Genomic DNA, 20,907 nt, shown 5'->3' with positions numbered 1-20,907 from the left:
AAGGTGGGGCGGGAAACAAAATTTTCAACTTTGGGAGTTTTAGGTCAACACTGGAGTCGTCGAGTCAACCTTTTACTTTGAGGCTGAGCCACTGAGGTGCTTTACTTTGGGGATGAGGGGCTATGCGGCACTGACCCAAGTCTGTTATGGGCAACACATGTCATTGGACTTGGGTCGAGCTCCTTCGCAATGGGAGTTTTAATGGGCTGGCATGGGTAGTGGCCCATGCATGCCAGTCCACATGTAGCTCCCCTACTGGTTGTATGATTAAAGGTGAAGGAGCTTTATTGTGAATCCTATTCAATTGAAAATGGGAGGTCATTATGACCTAGCATATCATCAAGTCATCAAGGACAAGTGAAAACAAAGGGACATTGTGAATTAGAGTGTCATGAAAGGTGGATGTGATTTTCATTAGCATCATTTGGACTAGTGATTTCATTTGGACATAAATTTGACTAGTGATTTCATTTGGACAATGCCCAATTTGTATTTTAATATGAAAATGAGCAACGTTTGGTTGCATAGATGTCCAATTACTATCGGAGAATGACTTTTTACTATACAAGCAAGTGATTATTTTTTGCACAACTCAGCCAATTACTCCTTTGCCTGTAAGAAGATGGAGTGATCACTATTTTTACATTGATCCGTGAAAACAAATGGGTGATTGTTTTCTAGATACCTATATATATATATATATATATATATATATATATATATATATATATATATATATATATATGTATACACCTCATTTTTTGTAACGTCTAAAGTTGTTGAAATGTTATTGAATGATTTACACCTGCCTTGAAACCTAAATACTGCGATCATGTAGTTGGCAAAAGGAGGTGGAAATTTAATTTTATAAAATAAAGATAATTTAATGCTTTAAAGTATAAGGGCAAATTGGTTGTGCAAAGTAATTCAGACACATGTAGGCAAGCATGCAATTTAAATGAATAGGGTAACATCATAAAGTTTTACATCTATTAGAAACATGTACTTGTAATATGTATTAACTGCCAAATGGAATTTAAAGCTTTCCCTTTTTATGGGTAATACGTACATAACCAACAAATGGAACATAAATTGCTTCATTTTTTAGGACATAAATTTGTTAAAATTCAATTTTAAGATCCTATAGGTGGTGGAATGAGATGGGTAATTTGGCCTCACAAATCAAGGTTAGCTGACAAGGACTGTTTAAAAGCATACATGCAATATAGCACAAAACCAATCTAAGTTAGTCATGAACCAAACATATGATTTGGTTATGGACAAATCGATTTCATTGAGCAATTTAGTTGCATATAAGTGAACATGTTCAAACACTAAGTATATAAACATAAACAACTTTCAATTCACAATAAACATGATTTTTTGTACCATACTCACTTAAACTAGGTAGATGACTACATATATTTAAATGTCCATGTGTAATGCCAATGGTACATGAGTAATGGAACGAGGGTTTGATCTTGTACTACTTCAAATAAGGTTGTCATGGACTCATGGTCAAGCGTGAATAACGGGTATGAGAGAGAAGAGCATATATTGGTGGCATGTAAAGCCTCTTGGTGTGAAGATATGTTGAACAATCAAACTTCAACTAGATGGATGGAGCCCTTGGAGATTCCAAAATTGAGGAAGCTAGACAAAGCTGTTATAATGGGCCAAAAGGAAAATTGATTGGGACATTATGATAGTTAAGAGGTTGGTTGGCAATACGAACAGTAATAAATTGTTCCATAAATTTGCCCTGAACATGGGGGTAGATTCATGGAGTGTATGTTATATAATGTTGAACAGTTTGTTATTGTTTCCAATTCCAAATTACTTCTCACTATTAATCCTACCAGGATAATTTGAGCTCTCAGATCTAGTTTCTAGGTCTACATGGTCTAGCAGAAACCATGTTGACTTTTAATTTCATAATGTAAGATTTCATCTTACATTATGATCAAAATGAGAGTTATGTCAAGTATCATCATTTTATTGTGGTTTTGCTGAAGTCATCTCGGTTCATTGACACTTTGACTTTATAAAACATGTATCATTATCTACATTGTTCCTACATCGTTCCTAGGCTTTTGCGTATCTCATCTTTGCTTGCTTAGCATTCGAAGAGATAAGCTTGGGTGAGCAAACAATATAGCTGTAGTTGCATACTTATATACATATGTACGATATGCAAGTATTCTACCATGAGATTTCTATACTTCAAAGAAAAATTGTATTCTATTAAGTACTATAGACATTACATGTTTTTTAAATCCTTTAACGATTATCAGCTTAGTAAGCAGATCAGCCACCATTGTGTAGAAGTATAACTTAGTGACTTTTTCCCCTTCTATACTTATATCCTATAGGTATTTGCATCCTAAAAGACTGCCACACTTGCTCATATGAGTGTCTACTTGCTTATAGTTATGCATGTTGAATCACTTCCATACTTTCTTTATATAAAACTTTTGTGAGACAGCATGAAATCATTTCTAGCAATCTTCTTAAATTTTTATAATTAGTATTAACATTGTTTCACATGTGTTCTTCATCTCAAAATAAACACACAATCAATCCTTGATTGACTTTATTAACACTATATTATTTTCAGCCAACAATATGTCATCAACGTTGTTATCACTCCAAATTTTCCAAAAAAGACTGCATTTTATTTTCACCCAAATGAAATTCTCAGTTATTTGGTTTTAAATTTTTAGACCCTAAGCCCAATCCTAGACCCAAAACAAATTGTGGCTATTCGATCCAAATGAATCTCTAAATCCTATCTGAACCCAAACACAAAATTCAAAGTCAAAACCTAACTTTAGACATGAGTTTCAAATCCACAATTCATTTCCCAGATCCAAATTAGATCCAAAAACCAAGTCTAGATCCAAGTCAACCATTTCAAACTCAAAATCCAAAGCTGAGATCAAAATGACAAATTTAATGCTATCAAGCGTTGTGCGCACGTGCACGGACCTTTCCTTTGTTTTATGTTTCGTTATTGCGCGAAAATGTACTTTTGAGCTTAAATCACTCAATAGAACATGTTGGTGACCAATTGAACCCAATCCAGATCTAAAACGTGCTAGGAATCATTCAAAACGAAGTCGGCTCTGTTTGCAACAAAACCATTTTTACCCATTTTAAATACATATTTAAAAAATTTTTTTACGTTCTTTTTATTATTTTTATTCATTGAATGACCTCCGGGAGGCTAGAGAGGAGAAATCCACCCCTTATTGGTCCATACGAGACAATAAGGGGGGCATTTCGTCCCCCTTTATGAGAACTCGGTCTGGCACGCCGAGATCCCCTTTTCTTAGCTTAAACCGCCCCTTGGAGGCAGTTTGAACTTGTTGGGTGGGAATTAGCCCTGCCCACACTCTAAAGGGGTATTTGCAGGGTTAATGGTCAATCCCACTTTGTCAAAACATATTTGAAAAAAAATTAAAATTATTCAAAAATACTTGGAATTTGCATGAAAATCTTGTTAAATTAAAAAAATCAAATTTTGAGTTTTGACTCCAAAACACCCTAAACACCTCCACAATCTTCTCTCTTGGGCCTTCGAGAATTTTTAATGCTTCTTCACTTGAAGATTTATAGTTTTATTTTACTCTTCTTCTCCATTTCTCTTTTCTTTTCTTCTTCTTCTCCTAGTTCCAACTCTTCAGGACAACATGAGAAGATGTTAGAGAATGTAATCCTTATTTTATTTTCATTTTTTGTTTTCCCTTACTACTTCTCCATGGCCGTACAAGAAAGCTTTAAGACCTCCTATTCGAAGTCGAGAGCTACTTTTGAGTACACCGGGAGTATGAGCAAGGTGAAATAAATCTCATTCTTTCATTTATTTCTAAAAATATGTTTGTTATATAGTTTTACTCATCATTTATTCTTGCGATGATGTATATGCTTGATAGATTAATTTTTCCTTAATTAATGAGCAAATGCATTGTAAGAATGAGTGTTTGGGGTTGGGATTTTTTCATTTTTATGCTGATTTTTAATGTTGAGATTTGTTTAACCCAAAAAATCCATTCACAAATATGTACATGTTAAAATATATTTTCATATTATTTTTACGTTTAGTTTCTTTTTTAATCACCTGATTAAGGACCCCAATGAGTGGTTTATTAAGTTGCTTGTTTTTCTTCCATACTTAATGGTGGAAGAAATATATTTTATTGTAACAAATAAAATAATAATGCTTTTATGTTCACATATAAAATTATTTGGAATCATGTTTTTCAAACGATTTTCAAAAGCAAGAACCCTCTTTAATGAGGCATTGGAATCAGATATATTGCATGAGTTCAAGTTCCTCTCTGGCCTACATAGAAAATTTGAAGTAAGATATTTTCAAGTCATTTATTGGTTTTAACTCTCATGAAGGCATATACATATATATATGTTATATGCGTATACGTGCACATGACTATCTCTCTTTGTCATTTTCTTTTTATGATTTAACACATTCTTTTACAAATTCTCATATACATATATATGAATATATATGCTTGCGTGTGTGTGTGTGTGTGTGTGTGTGTATATATATATATATATATATATATATATATATATATATATATATATATATATATATATATATATATATATATATCGCTAGAGTCTTTTTTTCTCTAAAAACCTCTTTTTTTCTAAAACCTCTCTTTCTCTCTTTTTCTAAAATATTCTTCTTCCTCTCAATTTGAGTTAATACATTCTTTTAACAAATTTTCATATATGTGTGTGTGTGTATATATATATATATAAGTACATATTTGTATACGTATCTCTCTCTCTTTCTTTTTAAACATCTTTTATTTTGTTATTTTAAAATCTCTTTGTCTCTCTCTCTATTTCCCTATTCCTCTCGGGTTGAAATATTTTCTCTTTCCTATTCTTTTGAATATTTTTCTCTCAAGATCTTTCCATTTGCCGACTTCATCAAGACCAAAACTCAAGTAATGACCAAATATTGGAATCATGTTTTATGGTCCACAACCTCATTCCATTTTTTCAAAAGTTTTTCTTTTTTCATAAAAATATTTATGACAATTATAAAATGAGAAACTTAGATGTAGGTGATGGTAGGAATGCTCTTAAATGAATGTTATGGAAGGAATGAATGATTTACTTCTAACTAGGTAGTAACCAAACTAAAGCAAAATCACAAACCTACTTAAAATCTTAAGAGAACACTAAAGTGATTTCAAAAAGTGATCTTCAAAGTTTTTTCAAATGATATTTGTAAAGATTTCTCAATTCAAAATCTTTCAAATCAAAATGTTTTACACTCTCAAATGATTCTTCAAAACTTTCTCAAAATCTTGAAATATCAAATCTTCAACATTTTCTCAAACATTACACCGCATTTAGAATGAAAAAGATGTTTAAGCCAAAGTGAAATGCATCAAGAATAAATGTAGCCCTTGGATTGATTACCCCTAGTAAAGGCGCTGGGAATGATCAATCCTCGTACCAATAGATGAGTCTCTTTCTCTCTCATTTCAAAATAAAACATCATTTTTTGGAGCAATTCAAAAACCAAAATATATTTTTGAGGATAAGAACAGACATAGAGAGAGAATGAAGAATTTCATATTTTCTCATAATCATATATATACAATGTCATCAATTATGTCAAAGTTGTTAGACATAATAGTTTGATGAAATTTTACATACCACATATTGGACAACTGCTTAAGTCTATAAATAGGCCTTTTCAGCCTGCAAACTTTATGCTCAAAGCTTTTACTACACATTCTTCAAGTGTTCGATGTGAATTTCATCATCCACTTCTTTGATCAAGAATGTTGTCTTGATAACCATCCAATGCAGGTTCATATATGAAATATAAGCAAGAATAAAATGAACATATGATGTTCTAATAACTAAAGAGTGTACCTCATCATAATCAATGTCTTCCTTTTGTGTATATTCTTTTGCAATAAGTTGGACTTGAAATCTCTCAGTGGATCCTTTTCTTTTCTTTTGACGTTAGAACCCATTTATTCTCAATGGCCTCCTTTCCTTGACAAAGATCAAGATGTTCCCAAACATTGTTCATGCTTATGCATCTCATCTTTTCTTTCATTGTTTTCTTTCATTTTTCCTTTTTTGAACAAGAGATAACATCATTAACAAATTTTAGAACGTTAATATCGTCAGGTACTACCATCATTACATAACCTTCTATTTCAAATTTGCAACATGCTAGCCTTTTCCTCATACCTAAACGAGGTACCATATTTAGATTCTGACTCACATGTTGTTCAATCCCACTATACCCAGCTAAGACAATGCATCTTCTCCTTCAATATCTTCAACTTTTTCCTTTGCATGTTCTTGCACTCATATAGTTCAACATCTTTCTCTCTCTTGATGTCCCTTTTTTTTGGAGAAATCAGCTTCGAAAAATGTAGCATCACAATAATCTATTTCAGTCTTATTTTCGTCCATAATTTCTTCTAAGAATACATAATCCTTGAAATGTTCACAGTATCATATAAAAATACTTTTTTTTCCTTTGTCCTAGTTTACCATATTAGTAAGAATGATCGTGAACATATGTGCATATGCTCACGTCCTCAAATTGCTACTGTTCATAATTCATACAAGGTTGACGAAACTGATTTTATGAATATATTGTTAATAATGCATGTTACAGTCAGCAAGCAATCACCCCAAAAGGAAATTGGTAACTGCACTTGCACCATTATAGACCTGACCATATCTATCAATGTTTGATTCATTCTCTTAACAACACTATTCAGTTGATGTGTATGATGTGTGGTCAATTTTTTATCTATGCATTTTTATTCTACATTTCCTTGAATTGTTTGAATAAGTAGTATTTTCTATCATGATATATTCAAAGACTTTGATTTTTTTATCAAGTTGGTTCTCAATCACATTCATGAGGTGTTTGAAACAATTTAACACCTCATACTTATGGTATATGCATAATCGAATTGATTGTATGCATTAAAAAATAATGAAGTATGATGCCCCATATTTCGATGTTACACTCATGGGTTCAAATATGTCAATGCATTATTGTGATAGAACAAAAGCCTTGACAACTTTGCCAAATAGTCTTTGAATTGCTTTGCTAGATAAATTGTACTCACAGACATGCATGTCAGTATTTGTAAGTGATCCTAATAACCTTTCACAAGTAAATTTATTTAATCTTTTTTGACCAATGTGCCCCGGGCAAGTATGCCACGTGGACATCCACAATTATATATACATTAAAGCACTAATGACTCGCATAATAAATATTACAAACAATAGTTAAAAACCACTTATTAACACACTAGAACATAAAGTTGAAAAGTTAAACAATATCATAACAAAATTGTCTTTAATAGTAAGTCCATAGCTGAACATCAAGAAAGTTAAAGTAGAAACTAGATTTCATAAAGAAATATGGGATATACAACACATCAAGCAATAGTAGTTTTCATCCACTCGCGAAAATAAATTTGCACACATCTTCTACATGACTATTATTCCCTATGAATAACTACTTTTCCTGACTAGGAACTTCTGGTATTTGATAAATGCACTATAATTATTCATTATATGATATGTCACTCATGAGTTTACAATCCACAAACAATGAGATTCCATAATTAGAGCACAACTTGAAACAAAAGAATAATGATATAAAGTCTAGAGGTGTGCACATTATTTGGTTCACTATACTCAAAACAAAATGACCAAGCTTCCCAAAGTCAAAGCACTTTAACTTATTCTTGTCCTTCTTTCCACCATGCTTCACATAGTATTGTTGTTACATTCTTGTTTTTATTTCCTTGATCTTTCCTTTGTTTATTCTTGAACTACTTAGAACCATCACCCATTTTCCTCTTATGACTGAGAGCATTCTTGACACTTTCAGCAATGAAGGCCTTACCACTCACTTGGCAGCTTCTAAGCATTCATACTCTATATTAAGGTGTTGAGATATGTCATCAAAAGTTTTGATGTTCTCATTATGTATTATACTAATTTTCATACTCTATATTATTCGGCAATGATTTTATCACCGCGTGGATTTCTTGTTTATCAGTAAGGGTATATTCTGTAGACTTCAGCTCTCTTATCATATTTGCCATCTCCCTGGGATGTTGACTCATAGTATGTTGGTTTTGTTTACAATATGAGTTGAATTTGATAGTAAACTTTCTCAACTTAGTGGTTGATGCTCCTTTAAACTTGCCCTTGAGGGCTAGCCGCAATTGTTGGGTAGTAGTGTGTTGTTCAAACAGACACATGTTGTCATTTTGTATCGAGCACAACATCGTGACTCTTGCCATTTTTTCATTTCCATGCATCATAGGCTTCAGAGTCCTTTTGATTTGCATACTATTTGGCTCTAATCTAGTTATGTTATGGTTCAATGCATCAAAATATTCAACTTTCTAAAGCAAATTGTAATTTCCTATTACATATATCATGTTATCCTTAATCAACTTTTTCAAGCAGGCCAAATATAAGATCCACTTGCTTGACATATTCTAAGTCAATCGGAAGGGACACAATCATTATAATTATTTAATTGTGTACCGCTAATGCATGCAAAACAAAACTCATTGCACATCTATAAATAATTAAGGTACCATAGCTAGTGGTACAATATAATCAAAATGTTACTAAGTTCAAAATCAACTCCCACTATCATAGTAGTCTAAACTATATAACTAGTTTGTCCTCTTCAATTTTATGATCTACCAGAATACATACAAATCACACACAATCTTCACAATAATTACCAAATTAGACCAGCATTATAGAATTGGCCATATATAATAAAAAAAACTTGTCTAGTATTAAACAACAAAAAAGTTTACCATATTGTTCATACAAAATAAAGAAAACAGCATTATCCATAAACAAGAAATTAATCTATTGTGACTATGTGCAAAGACTAATTGTACAGCTCAACAAAGTCGTGACCAAGAAATTCTTCCCTATAATTGAAAACACTTCCACAATGAAGAAGACTATGAAGTTCATTCACTTATTATTTCAACAGTACTGCCCCCTCATCCCTTGGATGCAAGCATTACACCATTCCACTACAAAGAATGGAGAAATCCATGCGGTCCTCTTGAGCACGAGCTCACCAAAAGTCGTGCTTCATTCAAAGTTCCACCTCAAACTCAGGGTCTATCACCATGTTTCTAAAAGTTAGGGCAATGTTGTATCTCTTCAGGCATTCTTCTCTAGATTCTTCTATTCTTCATTGGGAAGGGAGCATACTATCGTTCTACCTACTTCTAAAGTCCATAGATGGATTCCAAATCCATCCACAATCATCCATAGTCTATGATGCAATATGTCTATAGACCAAGTATGTGAAACACATTTTTTATTTCATGAAGTCATTCCTCCATATGTACTCTAGGGTCATCTTTACAATTATGAACCTCAGTTCGATCCACTATACCATCCACTGACTGCACAGATGCCAATAGAATCCGGATCATTACTAACAGTGGCAACAGATTGCTTTGCATCCATGGGGCTTGACATGGTCGCTAGGGCATATGCATTAATATGAATCAGATAGGGACCTACACTGACCATCATGGATCACATTCAAAATTTATATAGCATTTTCAAACTCATCCAAACGAACGAAGTAGATCTCAAAACTAGAATTGAGATCTGAACGTAAAACCATAAATGTTCATGAATCATATATATATATATATATATATATATATATATATATATATATATATATATATATATATATATCCATGCCAAGTTCATGATGGAATTTATAATTATATTATATTCCACATGAATAAAAGTATCGCTATACAACACAATAAAACCAAAGTAGGTTTGGTACATGCATAAGATACAACTGGATCAGATCAATATTTTCGAACTCTTCAACTTAAAAAAAATGTGAACCGTCATATGGATCCAGCAAAAAAATTGTTAAAAATTCATATTATTTTGCATGACTCAGGTATCAAATATGAAAAGAAAAAACAGAATTAATACTATTATGCAAGACTTAGATATGAAACCAAGAACAATATAACTAATACTTCTAATCATAACTCCGATCTGAAATTTGAAAAAAAAAAGAAAACTAATACTATTACGCAAGACTCATATTTGAAACTAATAACATTCGAACTAATACTTCTAATCATAACTCAGGTATGAAATTTGAAAAAGAACTGAACTAATACTATTAAGCATTACACAAATCGGAAATAAGAAAAAAATTAAACAATGATCTTCATCATCAGACTTATATATAAATGCAACCGGATCTAATAACATATTCAGATTACAACCGAGTTTCAGACGTGTAAACTGATGGGGGGAAAAAAAACGCCTCACTAAACATAAAAGCATATTAAGACTTATAATTATTTGGGTAGAGCAATCACTACGTGTTATGTATCATGAATTTGAAAACACAATAGAATAAACCATAGGAAACATATTTATATATAATATTTAAGGTTGCGTTTGATTACCTTGAATCTCAGATCCAGGGCAGATTTTATAGCCTCGGGTCTGAGACTTGAGGTTTTAAAATCTTAGGTTTGAAAAGCCCATTTTTGATTCACTTCCTCAGCCTTCTCTCTCTCCTCCCATCTTTACCTTTATGTGTGGATCTGAAATCCACACTTGAAGTCAGCCTCCCCATGAGATCCATAGATTTCAGCATTCTCACTGATCTGAAATCTACGGTTCTTAAATCTACAGTTCGATAAACTTCAGATTTACATGTACAGCAAATCCTACTTCGGATCTTAGATCCAAGGTTATCAAATGCAAACTAAAAGAAAGAAAATAAACTGTATAACAGATTGGGGTCCACCCTTAGCCAAAACAAATGGGGAAAAGTTATAACAACCCGACCCACTCCTGGGATCGGGCCCCTGGTTTGGCGGATCCCAACCCGCCCCCTATAGTCTTTTCAGGGTTGGAACCGAAACTGTTAGGGGGTGGGTTGAGACCCGCCAGACCAGGGGCCCGAGCCCAGGAGTGAGTCAAGTTGTTATAGTGGTATCAGAGCCGGTTCAACACTCGGACCTGGGGTCCTACACGCACGAACGCGTGTGCCTTAAGGGGGGTGGATTGTAACACTCCAGAAGTTTAGTCCCGTATTGAAGATCGTGAGGGATCTTCAATGGCTTATAAAGGGAGGCCATTAATGAGATAATTGTCTTGGTTCTTATCTTTTTTAGGATTGGAGGCGAAACTGCTAGGGGGCAGATTGCGAACCACCGAACCAGGGGCCCGAGCCCAGGAATGGGTCAGGTTGTTATAAAAACACGTTAGGCTATTACCGCCTTCCATCGGCCCTGCTTTTAACAATAGAGGGAAGGGAGGTCTCTATAACCATCCTCAACCTCCCACTCATAATCATCTGTTTACACCTAAAAAAAAATATAGCATCCTGTATGAATGGTCTTAGCCAGTGGCAGAGGTTCGTGGGTCTATTTCCCACGAAGCTACTTTTTGAAACTTTAATTCAGTGTTGAAACTTGGGTAAACATGGGTCCCGTTATATGGTGTTCCTTGGGTCATTATTTAATGGTCAATTGAAAAATTGTTAACCATACACTTAATGCTCTATTCAAAAAACAAAATTGGTTCTGCCCCTAGGCCGTGCGTGCAATTGCCCACATCAGCTCAAGAAATGTTTTAATTCTATGTTACACTTTCTTAACTTTTTATTTGTTTCCATATAAATGCCACAAATTGTTGATTCCTCTTACTAAGAAATTTTTAGCTCCAGCTTTATAGCTCGACATGGGCACTCCTTTCTCACATAGGAGAACCTCAGTTCCCTATCCTCACTGCACCAGAGAATACACTGTTCTTACACATTCAATACCTCTTAAAATTCTTCATTCATTTCCTACGTTAACACTTCCTTTCTGCTTTGCGAATTTTCTTTCCGTTCATAAGAGAAATCATGAAGCAACTATTTGCTTGTGCATAAGGATGCATTACGACATTTAATGTTTGAATCTAGACTCTGCCCATCATGGGCGGATCCAGACCTTAGAGATCCAACATGGCTGCAGCAGCGCGAAGGACGTGCCCACATAGGGTGTTTAACTACGTAGAAAGTTTTTATCTGTCATGACATTCCTCGCCGATATGGAGTACAAATTGTCCCCCGTATGGACCGCCTTATGTTGTTTTATCGTAGTGAGCCCATAAAGAAAATTTTGAGATAGGGAGAGAGAAAAAGAAAGATGAGTTCAAATCTGCCTGATGCCATTAAAAGTGTGTAACTAAAAACAACTGAGCTAAGAACATTAGTGACAGTTTATGATGCACCAGCGTTTGGTGTTACTTTGATAATGGTTTATATCGCTTTCAGTTTCAGCAGCCGTTTATATATATATATATATATATATATATATATATATATATATATATATGTGTGTGTGTCTTAAAATTGGGTGCCAATATTTTTTTTACCATTTGGCACCTCTTAAACTAGTTGTTGACATTATGAATGAGTCCAAACGACTCAAATTAATCTACACATTTGAGAAAATAAAAGTCACTATGTTCAACATCTGATTTTTATATCATTGAATAAAAGCACAGCCCTGTCAATTGTTTACGTGTTATTATTCTGGGATCGTGCATGACAAAAAACTTATTACTCACGAGATCGCTTGTCCAAAGTGTCGTTGCTCTTGCAAAATTGAGGCCCGACTTCTGGTTGTATAGTTCTAAATACAAATTTCATCTGTTTTTAGTGACATAAATTTCACGTAAAATCATACGTAGAATAGAATTGAGAGGTAACAGTAAAGTTGAGCCGTTATTTCGTATTTGTTACGTACGTATGATGTGGGAGATGAAATGCGTATTTAAGATTATAGCTGAAAGGCAAGTTTCATAAAATAAAATTTTTTCTTTCTTTTTCGAGTGCAGTGCAATATCAAGCATAACGACTCAAGCCAGATGGCATAATGCAAGAGAGAAAGCAAGTCCGTTATCCGGAAGGGGCACGTCGCAGATCGACGGCTGCTTTTCTCTAGGACAATGACCACGACGAGACTGCGAGCGTCGGAAGAGCGGCAGATCAAGAGAGCGACAGTCCGGAAATGAACGACACGCCTGGAAAAAGCGGGAAAAGTGGAAACCGACCCCCAGGACGCCGTATTGCATAACCACCTCGTATGCTGGTCCACGACGGTTCTCCCAGCGTTCTTCCGGCAGGCGACGGCAAGTCAAAGGCCGTCCTACTTTCTCGTCCCGCCGTGTGTGGGTAAGGCATCCAGGCGCCTAGAAATACGGGCAAGGCCTTGCCCCTCGCTAGCGGTGTAAGAAAGGGAGAGAGAGATATTACTCTGTCGTTGTCCGGATTTGGAGAGAGTGTGTGAGAGGGAGATAAAGAGGCAACGAGTCGAAACGTGTTGCCGGGAATTCGCGAGTTTTTCTTGGTTTCGGGATCTTCTCTGTTACACGTCTTCCTTCTGTCATTTGTTTCGGGGTTGTTTTTTTATCTCATACACCAAGGTTTTTTGTTCCCTGTCTTTTGTTTTTCCTTCCTTTCCTAGTTCCGAGTTGGTCTAGAGTCGTCGGTTTACGGTGTCGACGATAGGATCGGCGCGTGTATATCGTGGTTTGGTTTACGAGAGGTAAGGACGAGAATAACTTTGGAATTCGTCGGCTAGGTTTTACTTTGCGTTGTTCTCATTGCACTCTGGTTACGACGAGCAAGGAAACGGGTTTTCTGGCTGAGATGCAGTGCTTGTGCTTCATTGGATCGCTTCCGCGTTGAGTGTCTCGGTTTCGACTCTTGATCTCCCGGTCAGAAGTTCGATTTTTATAGCGTTTTCGAATTAAGGAGGAGGACATCGGGATTAAACTTGATTTCTGGCTGGTGGTTTTCTGGTTCGCTGAGTGAGATCCGGGCGGTCTGGGGGATTATCGCGTTCCCTTTGCATGATAGGGCGACCGAAAGTCAAGTTGCGAAAGTCGCAGGCTTGGGATTTGGACGGCGATGGAGCAGAAACGCATTCTCATGTCCGCTTTGGGCGTCGGAATCGGAGTTGGTGTGGGTCTGGGTCTGGCGTCCGGACCGAAGGTAGGGAAGTGGACGTCGTCGTCCTCGGCCACCAACTCTGAGCGGATTGAGCAGGAGTTGCATCGGCAGATTGTTGACGGGAAAGAAAGCAACGTCACGTTCGATGAGTTCCCCTACTTTCTCAAGTAAGCAGTCTCCCTCTTGTTTCGCTGATTATCTGGTACCGTAACAGCATGTTGTTTTTTTTATCTTGTACCTTTCAACAATCGATTTCTAGACATCAGGTGCTGTTAGTCGTTGTAGTTCCGCTCCGGTAAATAAGTTGAAATAATCAATGGAGGGCCTACCATTCAGCAGTCGCATGTCAAAAACAGTTGAAATCATTAAACCGCCAACTTTAGGTTGTTTTTTATTATCGATGGATTAAGGTCCGACTTCATCAGACCGTAAGTTCATGGTTTTTAGCGTGCAATGCTCATGCAGTTGTCGATCATATGCAACCTAAAGGGCAATTTCTTTTTGGCCATTGTTTTCTATTTTATTTGCCCTATAACAGCCAAGTGTGATGCTCTAGTAAATACTTTCCTAAATTATTAGTACAGTATTCTGATTCTGACGATTTAGACATTCTGGCCTCATGCTATTCTAATCTGAAAACAGGACTTTTCTTTTAATGAAGTCCACAATATGGCTGAAATACGTTCCGAAGGAAGCTTCTTTTTTTTTTCCTCCCTTCTTCTCTGAATACCAGGATATAGCCGACATTCTATACTTATCTACTCTTTATTTCATGGTTCCTAGGACTGGATCGAGTTGTCCTTCTCGATTTCTGGCTCCCGCTCTGTGCTCCATGCCTGGTAATTGGTATGCTAGGTCATGCGGATCAAATGACAGCTCGATGGTGATCCTGTGGCTATACACAACTAATTAAGATAGTGATGCAAATAGGACAAGTCTTTATCGTGGAGAGTTGGTGGAACCTAACGGGGATTACCCTCGACAGAGGAGCGCGATCGTACTTTTATCTCGTTGTGTAGTCTCGTCCTTTAGGTGGTCAGTGTTTGAAGATCACCGTGCAGTCAGCCTATAACCTCTTGAGTCGTCTTGACATATATCGTCAAGGTTTTTATTTAATTTGCAGTTGTATACGTGATATCCTGTAGATCAGAAGGTCTCATAGACGTTTAAGAAGAGAACAAATTTAATTTGTTATAGTTCAGGTGTATTTTTCTGGCTTTATCAGATTTTACTTTGTGATATGCATGTAAAAGTTGCACATGTTTTTTCATATTCTTGAGGTTCATGTGGTTGTGTGCTTAATCAAATATCACTTGTGCGCACTGGTTGATTGAACAACCAATATTATTGACCTTTGTTTACAATGCCAACAGTGAGCAGACCAGGGTATTGTTGACAAGTGCCGCATACGTTCATCTAAAACAAGCTGATTTTTCCAAACATACCAGAAATCTTTCTCCCGCAAGTCGGGCCATTTTGCTGTCCGGCCCTGCCGGTGGGTCATGTGAAGCTCCGTTCCTTCCCTTGTTTACATTTTAGTTTTGATGTTGTGTTCTTATTTTAGACAAAAGTTTCCCCTGGCTGCAGAACTTTATCAACAAATGCTTGCGAAGGCTTTAGCTCATTATTTTGAGGCCAAGCTCTTGCTACTTGACGCAACTGACTTTTCACTTAAGGTAGAACTGAACCATTTTCAAGATTCTGATATCTAGTAGTTTACCAGAGACAACAACGTGTTTTGTTCTCTTCAGCTGCAGAACAAATATGGCAACCGCAACGGTGGTATTGGCAGTGACAGTAGCAGTGATGTATGGTCTTTTCTTCCCTCTGAATTGACATGGCTTTAGCGATTCATGTATTTATTTCATCGCATGCTTCAGGTGTCTTTTTTTATTTTTTTAAATCTTTCAATGCTTTTACATGCTTGGCATAAGGTGTAAAAATAACTGCTTCACGCATACCCCGAATCCATGCCCTCCACTATGTGCAATGACAATTAATCCTCTGGCTGCAGTCGTTGAAGCGGTCAATCTCTGAGGTAACGTTGGGAAGAATGTCAAGCTTCTTGAGTTCCTTTTCCCTCGTCCCACCACGTGAGGAGCTTAAAGGTACTTTGGTAGACAATGGAAAATCCTAGAAAATATTTCCTTGTAATTTATGATAGCAAGGAACCACTCTGCCGGTTCTCTACGTTCCTTCAATGGAGATAATTCATTCTGTTTGAGTTATGATGCCCGAGTAGTAAAAAATGCTTGTCTTCGAAATGACATTGCTAATGCCCCATTAGCAAAAGATGCCTACAGTGTTTAGCATTCAGCTAATGGCACATTCTATTGCAGGCACCTTACGGCGACAGAGTAGTGGGATGGATTTGCGGTCAAGGTATCTTTTTGTTGATTATCTCTATTTCTCTTTATAGCTTCGGTGAGTTTCTTTCCTTAAATGTCATATGAATATCACTTTGTCCGTAGAGGTTCTGAAGGCATGCAAACTGGTGTAAAGCTTCGAAGAAATGCCTCAGCTGCTGCAGATATCAGTAGCCTTGCAAGCCAGGGTACTCCAGTAAATACAGGTTATTATGCATGAGATTCTTAGGCTGGTTTTCAAATAAATTTCATATATTCTGGGTTGATCTTGCATTTGTTTTTAACTTTTGCCTGTCGTTATTATAGTCCCTCTCAGGCGTGCTACCAGTTGGGCGTTTGATGAGAAAGTTTTTGTTCAGTCCCTTTACAAGGTAAAGTTCTAAAATGTGCTGCTTTTGATTTTTAGATAAATAACTGCATCCAGTATTTTTTCTACTTTTTTCTGTTCCCAGGTTTGTTAATATTTCATTTTGCTGTTCTGAGAGTGAGAGCAGGTTCTTCTTGTCATTGTTAAGTGTAAAGTTTGCCTTTGCGTATTTTTTTTTTATGAGATGACTGATTTGTTTTTGATTTTTCTGGACAGGTTTTAGTTACGGTTTCAAAAACAAGACCTATTGTTCTTTACATTAGAGATATTGAGAATCTTCTGTTTAGGTCCCAGAGGGTCTATTCCTTATTCCAGAGAATGTTGAAGAAGCTCTCAGGACCTGTTCTTATTCTTGGCTCACGAACATTGGAACCTGGTAATGATTATGGAGAAGTGGATGAGAAGTTATCTCTGTTGTTTCCTTACAACATTGAGATTAAACCACCTGAAGATGAGAACCATTTAGTTAGCTGGAAGACACAATTGGAAGAAGACATGAGGATGATCCAGTTTCAAGATAACAGGAATCACATTACAGAGGTTCTAGCTGCAAATGATCTTGATTGTGACGATCTCGCTTCTATCTGCCTTGCAGACACAATGATTCTAAGCAAGTACATAGAAGAAATAGTAGTATCTGCAGTTTCTTATCATCTAATGAATAACAAGGATCCTGAATACAAAAATGGGAAGCTTGTTATCTCATCCAAAAGGTAAAATAGGCTGAACCATCTACATCTTTTGAGCCCTTCATTTGTCATTTTCGTTTTTCATGTTTTTTTTGTGGTATAACAGTTTGGCACATGGACTGAGCATTTTTCAAGAAAGCAAGCATGGTGGCAGGGACACTCTGAAATTGGAAGCAAATACTGATGCACCTAAGGTTGATTGTATTTATAGGTTAATGTCCACTAGTTTCTTCCTCGAGATTAGTTCCTGAATCCTGTTTCTTTCAGGCGAATGCGGTGGATGACCTAGGAGATTGTGTGAAGCCTGAAACAAAAAGTGAAGCATCGGCACCTGAGAACAAGAACGACATAGAGAAGTCAGCTGCAGCTGCAAAGAATGATGGGGGCAATTTAGCTGCTCCACCTAAGGTACTGTCCCACACATGCTGCTCTATGTTTTTCATTTGTTTGTCCATTCCTTCATTTAGTCTGACATAAGTTTTGTATCCATAGTTGTACTTGAAACTATTTTGGATGTCCTTGCTCGTCTTCTCATCTCAAACAATTGGCTCCTTGCTGTCCCTAACACTGTATTTGTTGCATCCATGATCAGGAAGTTCCACCTGATAATGAGTTTGAGAAGCGCATCAGACCAGAAGTTATCCCTGCAAGTGAAATTGGAGTGACATTTGCAGATATAGGTGGCATTGAAGAGATAAAGGAGTCAATTCAGGAGCTAGTCATGCTTCCACTTCGAAGGCCAGATCTTTTCAAAGGAGGGTTGTTAAAGCCTTGCAGGGGTATATTATTGTTTGGACCACCTGGGACTGGAAAAACCATGCTTGCCAAGGCAATAGCAAAAGAAGCCGGAGCCAGCTTCATCAACGTTTCAATGTCCACTATCACTTCAAAGTGGTTTGGTGAAGATGAGAAAAATGTCAGAGCTCTGTTTACTCTCGCTGCAAAGGTTTCGCCCACCATTATATTTGTGGATGAGGTTGACAGCATGCTTGGGCAGAGGTCCAGGGTTGGTGAGCATGAAGCCATGCGCAAAATCAAGAATGAGTTCATGACCCACTGGGATGGACTTTTGTCAAAATCAGGTGAACGGATCCTTGTTCTTGCTGCAACCAACCGGCCTTTTGACCTCGATGAGGCAATCATTCGACGTTTTGAACGCAGGTGTATTACTGATTGTTTACTACTGGACTGTTTAAATGTGTACCAGTTTATGCGTTTCCACATGCTTACCATAATTTTTGGACATGGTGTACAGAATTATGGTGAGTTTACCATCTGCAGAAAACAGGGAAAAGATCCTGAGGACTCTTTTATCCAAAGAGAAAGCAGATGAACTTGACTTTACGGAGCTTGCTGGCATGACCGATGGATACAGCGGCAGTGATCTGAAGGTGGGTTACGGTGCCTGCACTCTGTTTCGTGGCTATCTTTGTCCTTGTTCAAAAGATTCATTATGGTTTCTGTCCGTTGCCACAGAATTTATGCACAACTGCGGCATATAGGCCTGTAAGGGAGTTAATACAGCAGGAAATAGAGAAGGTAAACTGCTAGTTCAAGATGTTCTTTCTGCAAGACCATATTCTTTTTTTCTTCAGCACAAAGACATGATTGAGCTGCAACCTACAGGAGCGAAAGAAAAAGGCAGAAGGAATCAAGGCAGAGGAAGAAGCTGATACATGTGAAGAGAACAAGGAAGAACCAGCAACTCTCCGCCCATTAACAATGGAAGACATGAGGCTTGCTAAAAATCAGGTAAGTTTATTTGTGTCACTTGGAAAGTTGCCTCTTTGTTACAGAATTTAACCTACTTCCTACAAAACTTTTGTTTGGCACGTTGCGCCAAGCATCACTTCTGTCATTGCATGCACAGGTGGCAGCAAGCTTTGCAGCTGAGGGGTCTATTATGAATGATTTAAAGCAGTGGAATGATTTATATGGGGAGGGCGGTTCAAGGAAGAAACAGCAGCTATCATATTTCCTGTAATACGGATGCAAATTAAGTTGGCATTTGCTTTGCTCTTGGGGAAACTGACCTCAAAAAGGTGCCTTATGAAGAGATGACTTTTCAAAAGATGCCAAAATCTACACAGGATGTGCAAGTGTCTCTTTTGAGGATTTGTTTTTAGTACCGATTCCTCTTCTTAGAGTGTGAGATAGAAGAAAATCTCGATATCAGATTTATTTTCCTGCTTCAGGTTTTGCTTTTGTATGTATTATGCATAGGATGGCGCTTCCTGCCTCTTGGGCCTTGGTTTATGGATGCTTGAGTATTACCTAGTAACAAGAATATTCGAGCCACCACTATCATGTGACATTTAACAATGTTGTCACAGCTCCATTTTGTTTACATCAATAACCAAGTGTCTAATTTTTTGTTATGTACGTCGCATTAATTCCCTTTGATAATTGGATTTTTAGAATGTTGGGGACCTTTATTTCCAATTGTTACGAGCAGTAACAATCTAAACCGTCTTTGGATTGGTTTGAATTTCCGTTTTCGAACAAAAACAAAATCCTTGGCTATTTTATTGAACCATGAAACATATTTAAATAGCCAGGGAAGGCCTTCTATATGTAGTGTTTGAGCCCATCAGAATTAGTATTCTGGAATGTTTTAATTTTGGAAATTCCTTTTTTTTCTTTTAGGAATTATCGGATGGGAAAACACAATGTGTTGTGTTTTGTTTTTGTCGCTGTTGAACCACGTTCCAGTGTTCGATGGTCATATGTCACCTTTTTGAAATTTCCTAAAAGGCTTTGGGAAATATTGAAATGCTTTATAAAAGAGCATATTTATTCCTCAAATTTCTTAATGCTCAGGGGCATCGATGTAATTGTTGAAAATATTCGTTCTTCTGAAAATCTACGGAAATTCCTTGGTTGCTGATGAGATTTTTTTGTATTAGTTTCAAAACTGAGCCGGACTGGGCCAGACAAAGCTGGGGCCTAACAGGTTCGAAGGTCATGTCGGTAGGGCAGCTCAAGCTCAGTCTGGTTAATTATTGAGTCCGGTCATCTTCATGTTTGATGGGTATATACGGTTTAATGACCAACGTTATTTAAAATTTCGTACCTTAAAAACCTTTTGGCAATGCTTCAAGAGTTTTTTAAGGAGTGTTCCACGAAGCACCAAGACTTTTTAAAGAAAGTCATCGGTAAATTTTTAAAAGGGCCAACTGCCGGTAATATATATATATATATGTGTGTGTGGAAGGGAAAAAAAAACGTAGAGAGGTGGAGCTTCCATGTATATATCAGGCCGAGTTGAGCCTTTACTACCCAAATGACTAGTCCGGTTTAGGGATTTCTTTTGTTGGGTTCATTGGAAGTCGAATAATCAGCTCAAGCTTGGTCCATTATGGGCTAGATTGGCTGAGGTTCCAATCTCAACGTACGCTTGTAATA

At 36.7% G+C, this 20,907-nt stretch overlaps 1 protein-coding gene across 2 annotated transcripts; it reads left to right on the top strand.

Annotated features, from left to right (window-relative positions):
• The first annotated feature begins 13,126 nt into the window (after window positions 1-13,126).
• LOC116248940 (uncharacterized) lies at window positions 13,127-19,879 on the top strand. 2 transcript variants are annotated; one of them, XM_031621980.2, is made up of 17 exons: window positions 13,127-13,673; window positions 13,757-14,247; window positions 15,454-15,575; window positions 15,668-15,756; window positions 15,832-15,888; window positions 16,095-16,188; window positions 16,420-16,462; window positions 16,552-16,652; window positions 16,753-16,817; window positions 17,030-17,526; window positions 17,609-17,696; window positions 17,770-17,910; window positions 18,095-18,663; window positions 18,758-18,893; window positions 18,979-19,041; window positions 19,129-19,254; window positions 19,373-19,879. In XM_031621980.2, exons 2-17 carry the CDS (start codon window positions 14,039-14,041, stop codon window positions 19,484-19,486), a joined length of 2,514 nt encoding a protein of 837 aa, XP_031477840.1. In that variant the 5' UTR covers window positions 13,127-13,673; window positions 13,757-14,038; the 3' UTR covers window positions 19,487-19,879. The 2 variants fall into 2 exon arrangements, with proteins under 2 accessions (XP_031477840.1, XP_031477839.1); XM_031621979.2 differs by having other exon boundaries at window positions 13,127-14,247.
• The last annotated feature ends 1,028 nt before the right edge of the window (window positions 19,880-20,907 follow it).

This window comes from Nymphaea colorata, chromosome 2 (assembly GCF_008831285.2).
Source record: "Nymphaea colorata isolate Beijing-Zhang1983 chromosome 2, ASM883128v2, whole genome shotgun sequence".
NCBI lineage: Eukaryota > Viridiplantae > Streptophyta > Magnoliopsida > Nymphaeales > Nymphaeaceae > Nymphaea > Nymphaea colorata.
The sequence above is the reverse complement of the archived record's forward strand: the minus strand, read 5'-3'. Positions and strand labels throughout refer to the sequence as shown.

Bases quoted from the DNA above. Each gene is read 5' to 3' on its own strand.
- LOC116248940 (XM_031621980.2), top strand. From the start codon at position 14,039: ATGGAGCAGAAACGCATTCTCATGTCCGCTTTGGGCGTCGGAATCGGA. The intron at 16,189-16,419 runs GTACTTTGGTAG...ATTCTATTGCAG, and splicing joins ACCACGTGAGGAGCTTAAAG to GCACCTTACGGCGACAGAGT. The intron at 17,911-18,094 runs GTACTGTCCCAC...ATCCATGATCAG, and splicing joins ATTTAGCTGCTCCACCTAAG to GAAGTTCCACCTGATAATGA.